This window comes from Pteropus alecto, unplaced genomic scaffold (assembly GCF_000325575.1).
Source record: "Pteropus alecto unplaced genomic scaffold, ASM32557v1 scaffold5, whole genome shotgun sequence".
NCBI classification, from domain to species: domain Eukaryota; kingdom Metazoa; phylum Chordata; class Mammalia; order Chiroptera; family Pteropodidae; genus Pteropus; species Pteropus alecto.
Genome location: NW_006441953.1, coordinates 33,240,844 through 33,247,845, shown reverse-complemented (window position 1 = coordinate 33,247,845; position 7,002 = coordinate 33,240,844). Strand labels below are relative to the sequence as shown.

At 65.7% G+C, this 7,002-nt stretch overlaps 1 protein-coding gene across 1 annotated transcript in view; it reads left to right on the top strand.

The window, feature by feature from the left end:
• Positions 1–6,166, top strand: part of IDUA (iduronidase, alpha-L-) — a gene marked incomplete at its 5' end in the record, with an annotated part of 13,900 nt that extends 7,734 nt beyond the window's left edge. Inside the window, 13 exon segments of the mRNA XM_006919049.3 lie at positions 2,693–2,778; positions 2,951–3,058; positions 3,316–3,411; positions 3,499–3,701; positions 3,787–3,966; positions 4,055–4,274; positions 4,561–4,773; positions 4,874–4,995; positions 5,078–5,203; positions 5,275–5,351; positions 5,674–5,723; positions 5,726–5,773; positions 5,911–6,166. Of these exon segments, the coding sequence (XP_006919111.3) occupies positions 2,693–2,778; positions 2,951–3,058; positions 3,316–3,411; positions 3,499–3,701; positions 3,787–3,966; positions 4,055–4,274; positions 4,561–4,773; positions 4,874–4,995; positions 5,078–5,203; positions 5,275–5,351; positions 5,674–5,723; positions 5,726–5,773; positions 5,911–6,017 (1,636 nt within the window).
• Positions 6,167–7,002: the final 836 nt, after the last annotated feature.

Below are 7,002 nucleotides of genomic sequence, written 5' to 3'. Positions count from 1 at the left end.
GCGGGGCGGCAGGATGCGGCGGCCCGGCGGCCAGGTGCGCGTCTGTGACCCAGGCCTGTCTGCGGGGGTGGCCTGCGCACCTCACCTTATGGTCAGCCCCCTGCCCAGGGTGTCCGGCACCATTTCCTCCCAACTGGCCGAGGCACCACCGTGCGGGAGTGGGGGGCTCTGATCCCGGGGTCCTAATCCCACCCCCCCCACTCCGCCCCGCTTCGGGTTTCTAGGCTGGCAAGGCCAGCTGGGTCAGCGGACACTCAAATTTACCCAGGGTGACAGGCTGGGGCTCCCCCTTTGGTAGCCCGCCCGCCACACTGAGCAGGGATTAGCATTTACCAGAGGCTTTGGGGGTGCGGCCGGCCCGGCGCCTGGATCTGTGGAGAAAGCGCTCCTGTGCCTTCCCTTTCTACGTGAGCACCCTTCGCTTGTACTGTCCCCCTACTTTGCCCCACCATTCGTGGGACTTTGGAACCGGTCTGCTGCGCGCATTTAATTTTTACACAAGTCTTGTTAACTTTTATTTTTTGCTACTGGTTGTGAACTTTGGACGGGAGGGAAGCCGGTGGGAGGGGCGGATCTCGTGCCCGGGAGCCGAAAAGGCGCCCAAGGGCCAGCGGGGGCTGCCGGCCGGCGGGGGCAGGCAGAGGGTGGCCCAGGGGGAGCCGGAGGCGCCCGTGCAGTGGCCAACTTCGAAGGCCAGGCCCAGGCTCTGCCTCGATGGTGTGCAAAGTGAGGGTGGGGGACAGAGCTCCTGGGGGCAGGTGCCTACTTGTTCAGATCCTCACTGCGTCCTGGGGACAAACCTGGGTTGGCCAGACTGTTACTTGGGATGGAGACGGACAGCAAGAGCTGTTTAGGGTGACAGCGACCCCTCCCTGCCCCTCCCTCAGTGTCACACACGAGGGACAAGCCCAGGTGCCACATTGCAGGCCCTCTCGCCATTTCCTGCCTTCCTCCGCACATCTCCTGGTGGACCAGGCGTGTCCTCAGGGGAAGCCCTCAGACCCCCGCCAACCCACCTGCCTGTGCTCCTCAGAAGGCGACACCCCCACCTGGGCCTGCTTGCTGCATCTGCCCCGACCCTTGCCTGGGCCTGACCAGGGACCACCAGCTTCCTTACCACGCCGCCAACACCAGGCCACGTGGGTAAATCCAAGACTCGCTGCCAGCTGATCCCTGCGTCCCCACTTCTGCCCGCCTAGTGGCTGGAGCTGCGATGTGGGGCGCTGTGCTGGGCCCGCCCTTCCCGGCTCACCACGAGCCTATCAGAGGTGCCGTCCCCTCACTGAACCCACTCTCTGCTCCTCCTTACTGCCTCTGTGGCCACGGCCTGATCTAGGTGCCACACCTCCCCCTGGGGCACTGTCTTCTGGCTCCAGTTAGTCACCAGAGGGACTCTTTCAAAACATCTTGGCAAAGGCAAAACTTTGGGGACAGTGAAAAGACCTGTTTGCCGGGAATGTTTGGTGGAGGGAGGAATGAACAGGTGGAGCGCCGAGGATTTAGGGCGGTGACGTGCTCTGCAGGATACTGTCATGGTGGACACGTGTCTTTACACCTTTCCAAACCCATGGAGCGCACAATGCCAAGAGTGACCCTGACGAGCACTGTGGGCGACAGGTGATGACGACGTGTCGGCTCAGGGCCGTCCATCGCAACGCATGTCCCCCTCTGACCCCGACGGGCGGCTGACGGTGGGCGAAGCGTGCAGGTGGGCGGACGGGAATTTTCTGTACTTCGATTTTGCTGTGAACCTAAATCTGCTGTAAGAAAAATCAGTCTTGACAAGCATCCCGAGAGTCGCGGCGCTGCTCCGCGTAGACCCCGCAGAGGGCTCCCCATTTCGCCCCGAGTCAGGGACCTCACCCTGCGACCTCCTCTCTGCTGCCCGGGTGTGCCTTTCTGTGCCTCATTACGAGTTCGTTCCTACCTCAGGGCCTCTGCTCTTGCTGTCCTAGCTGTGCCCCAGGCACACTCATCGCGGGCTTGTCCCATCACTGGGGAGCTCATAGATGCTGCCTTGGAGAGCCCCCCACCCCCCACGCCTGACCCTTGGCTCTCTGGCCATCCCCTTCGCGGCATGTCCGATTCGAGTGATCTCCTGGTGGTGCCTCGTCCCCTCTCAGAACGCGAGGCCTGAGGGCACTGGGCCCCCGTATGGGTAGGTGCAGGGAGGGAAGCCTGCCCTTCCCCCTTTCCGGCCTGTCCATGTTGCCTCTTGGGGGTGGGAGGGGGACAGGGTACTGCTGAGCCCAGTCTGGGGCCCTGGCCTCCGGGGGACACAGAGAAGCAGGGCGTGGCACCACCAGGCCCTGTCAGGCTCCGGCCCCACAGCCCCCTACTCCCACAGCCCCCTACTCCAGCACCGTCAGCTCTCTTCAGGACGCTTTGTTCTCCCTGCTCCACCTGTTACGCCTTTTCCTAAAGACCGGCCTGCTCATCCTCACCCCCAGCCCCAGCTGTTCTGTGGCCCTGGAGGCTTCGGGGTGGGGATCCCAGGACGGGCACTCTAGTTCATACTAGGCTGTGAGTGACCGATAGGCCACCATAGCGGGTTTTTCCCAAGGGGAGGGGCCCACTGCATCTGGAGCTGAATCCTGTGTGGCACCTTGCTGGCTCCCTACCTGCGTGAATGTGGTCACTGTCCCAGCCTGGGCCCACTCTCCCCACCCTGGCATGACCTATCCTCCTACAGGGACTCGGGTGGGCAAAGCCTGAGCTACAACTTCACCCACCTGGATGGGTTCTTGGACCTTCTCAGGGAGAACCAGCTCCTTCCGGGTAAGTGGCTGCCCATGGATGTCTCCTCCCCATGAGCTGGCTGGCCCCTCTGGGTCCTCACTGGTGGCCCACCCGACTGGCCCTGGTGCTGGCTGGTGGAGCGGGGTGGGCGGAGCCGGGGCACTGTGTGGGCACCGGGCAGCGGCCAGCCGCCTTCCTGTGCTGCATGCAGGCTTTGAGCTGATGGGCAGCCCCTCTGGACGCTTCACTGACTTTGAAGACAAGCGGCAGGTGTTTGAGTGGAAGGACCTGGTCTCCCTCCTAGCCAGGAGATACATTGGTGGGCAGGGTGCAGGCTGGGGGTGTGGGCGGCCGGGCGCTCCTGGGCAGGTCGCGCTGTGCCACCTCAGCCGCGACGCTGCTCTTCTGTGATGGACCCGCACCTGCTGACGGGGTGGGGGGCGGTGACGCCAGGTGGGGGACAGGCTCGCACCCAAGCAGACAGCCCCCAGCTGTCTCTGCCCCTCCCCGGGAGCAGCCAGGGTCACCCCCTTGCCCCAGGGGAGGGGCCCTCGCGACAGCAGGGATACTCTGCAGGGAAGTACGGACTGGAGCACGTTTCCAAGTGGAACTTCGAGACGTGGAATGAGCCGGACCATGGTGACTTCGACAACGTGTCCATGACTGCGCAAGGTGGGCGGGGCCTCCGGGGGTCCCGCGGAGCCGAGGGGTGGAGCGCGCCCAGGTGCGAGGGCGACGACTCCCTGGTCCCTCCCCCAGGCTTCTTCAACTACTACGACGCCTGCTCCGAGGGTCTGCGTGAGGCCAGCCCGGCTCTGCGCCTGGGCGGCCCCGGCGACTCGTTCTACCCGCCGCCGCGCTCCCGGCTGTGCTGGGGCCTCCTGGAGCACTGTGTCCGCGGCACCAACTTCTTCACCGGGGCGCTGGGCGTGCGGCTGGACTACATCGCCCTCCACAAGAAGGTACGGCCCCCTGGGGCCCTGCCGCCCCTCAGCCGCTGTCAAGTGGGTTGACCCTGGCCGCGCTGAGGCCCGCCGCTGACCGCAGGGCGCGGGCAGCTCCATCTACATCCTGGAGCAGGAGCAGGCGGCCGTGCGCCAGATACTGCAGCTCTTCCCCGAGTTCGCCGACACCCCCATTTACAACGACGAGGCCGACCCGCTGGTGGGCTGGTCCCTGCCACAGCAGTGGAGGGCTGACGTGACCTATGCGGCCATGGTGGTGAAGGTGGGTGCATCCCCAGGCCGGCCCCCTCTGGGGTGGGGGGGGTGGGAGGGGTGGGCGGCCGTGGTCCCAGCTGCAGTGACTCCCGCAGGTCATCGCTCAGCACCAGAACCTGCTGGTGGCCAACACCAGTTCCTCGCACGTCCGCTATGCGCTCCTGAGCAATGACAACGCATTCCTGAGTTACCACCCGCACCCCTTCTCCCAGCGGACGCTCACCGCACGCTTCCAGGTCAACAACACGCGCCCGCCCCACGTGCAGCTGCTGCGCAAGCCGGTGCTCACCGCCATGGGGCTGCTGGCCCTGCTGGGTGAGCCAGGAGGGTCTTGCGTCGCCGCCAGGCTGGAAGTACACAAGGCCGGCCTGGCGCACCCTAGGCAGAGGCCGCCTTGTGCAGGGCTGTCACTTCAGGCCCTAAGTGTGTGTGTGTGAGGAGGGGGCTGGGTGGATGCGCCTCGTTGGGGCATGCGCATGCTTCCTGCAGCCGGGCCTCCTGTCTGGGGACCCCCTGTGGAGGAGAGCAGGTGGAAAGCCAGGCCCTGGGAGGGCAGAGGGGTGGCGACCTCTATATAGTGACCACCACGCACACCCGACAGACGGAGAGCAACTTTGGGCCGAGGTGTCGCGGGAGGGAGTGGTGCTGGACAGCAACCACACCGTGGGCGTCTTGGCCAGCGCCCACCAGCCGGCCGGCCCTGCCGACGCCTGGCGCGCCACGGTGCTGGTCTATGCAAGCGACGACACCCGCGCCCACGCCAACCGCAGCGTCGCCTTGACCCTGCGCCTGCACGGGGCGCCCCCGTGCCCTGGTGAGCCTGGGTCCCAGGGCTGGGGGGTGGGGCTCGCCCGCGGCGGGTGTGTCCGGCGGGGCGGGGCCTGGATGGGGCGGCCCAGTGTCTGGCTCCGCAGGGCTCGTGTACGTCACGCTGTACTTGGACAACCGTCTCTGCAGCCCGCACGGCGAGTGGCAGCGCCTCGGCCGGCCGGTCTTCCCCTCGCCAGAGCAGTTTCGGCGCATGCGTGCGGCGGAGGTCCGCGAGAGGGGCGGGGTGAGGGGTGGGGCGGGGCTGTTCCGGAGGGCCCAGGGCCCTGAGGTCCCGCCCCTGTCCCCAGGACCCCGTAGCCACGCCGCCGCGCCCCTTCCCCGCCAGCGGTCGCCTGACGCTCCGCCCCGAGCTCCCGCTGCCCTCGCTGCTACTGGTGCACGTGTGCGCGCGCCCCGAGGAGCCACCAGGCCAGGCAAGTGGCAGCCCGCCCTGCCCCGGCCCCGCCCACCGCGTGCCCCTGTCACGGCGCCTCCCTCTTCCTAGGTGACCCGGCTGCGCGCTCTGCTCTTGACCCAAGGCCAGCTGCTTTTGGTCTGGTCGGATGAACGCATGCGCTCCAAGTGCGTGAGTGTGGTCGCCTTCATACTGAGCTGCTTCGGGCCACAGTGCCCGCGCGGCCACCCCGCTGTAGCTCCCTTGGCCCTCACCCCTGCTACCCTGCGGGCTATGCCCTCCTCCCCTCGCACACCTGCCCCCACAGAGAGCCGGTGACGTCACCCGCCTGCTCCCTGATGCCGGGTGGGCTCAAGCTCCCTCCCCCAGCCACCGTGGCTGTCGTCATTGCAGGAAAAGTGCCCTCAGACCGCGGAGGGCCAGGAGTGGGGCTGGAAGGGATAAAGCCTCCCAACCGGGACCTGAGCCTGGTCCTGACACCTTCTGCAGGTGCCTGTGGACCTATGAGATCCAGTTCTCCCCGGACGGTGTTCGCTCTTTTTTTTCAGCAGGAAGCCATCAACCTTCAACCTTTTCGTGTTCAGCCCAGGTGTGTTTTCCACCCACTTCTGGGCCTCGGCACAGGGCCCTGTGGGGCGGGGCCCAGGGCCTTGCAAACCCAGAAGTCAGGGGGCTGTAGAAATTTGGGGTAGACTCAAGAACACGTATGTACCTTTGTGTCCCCAGACACAGCCGTCGTCAATGGCTCCTACCGGGTTCGAGCGGTGGACTACTGGGCCCGGCCAGGTCCCTTCTCGAATCCTGTACGGTTCCTGGAGGTCCCTGCCCTGTGAGGGCCACCACTGTCCAGTGACTGTGAGCATGTGCTGAGCGGTGAACCCTGGGCAGCCAGGAGGAGACGTGGGCTGGACCACCAACCACCCGTCGTCAGCTCTATTCACCCCCTGCTCCTCCCCCACCCCCTTAAAGTGCCTTTCCATTCGGTGGTTTTGGAGTGGCTTTTGTGGAAGGACCGGCCGAAGCAAGCCTTCCTCGCCCCGCTCCCGCTCACGCTGTCGTGCCCTCCTGTGGGTATTGGGGTGGGAAGCAGGTTGGGCACAGACAAGTCAGCGGCTGGAGGAGGCCAAGGCGCAGCTGCTTCTCCCGACTGCTCACCGCGGGCGTGACGGCCTCGTTCTCGTCCTTGCCTCTGGCCCGTTCCACAGAGCATCCCCTCGGAGGGGATGCGCCCGCTCCCTGAGGCCCAGCTGGGCTGCCCCTGGCCCCTGCCAGGCCGTCTGGCCCTGACTGTGGTCAGCAGCAGAAAAGGCCAACAGTACCCACAGCTGCCAGCTGCCGGGGTAGAAGGGAGGGTGCAGAGGGGCGGGCGGGCACCTGTGTACATGTACCCACATCGTAGTGGGAGGAGTCGAGGTGGCACATCCGCCCCAAGCTTGCTCTCCAATGGGCAGCACCCAAGAGGCTGACTAGTTAGCCCGATTCAGAAAGACTGAGATGAGAAGTTTGGACAAGGAAGTCCGGGGAGACGCAGAGTGAGGGTGCTTTGTCCCACAGAAGCGCCCACATCGATCCTGGGAGTGTCCCCTACATGGAGACTCTCATCGACAGGGTGTGTTGATCCCAGGGACCACCTCCCCTGGCCCAGGCGCAAAGCGGCCAGGGCAGCAGGGATAGAGGCTGTGCACCAGCCAATCACGTGGACTCCCCAGCCCTCCACAGGGCTCCAAGCCCAACCCAAACCGGTAAAGACCAAAGCGAACTATTGTGTGACAGTACCCCACAAAGACACAAGAGCCAGGGCCCTGAGCCCTCAGGCAT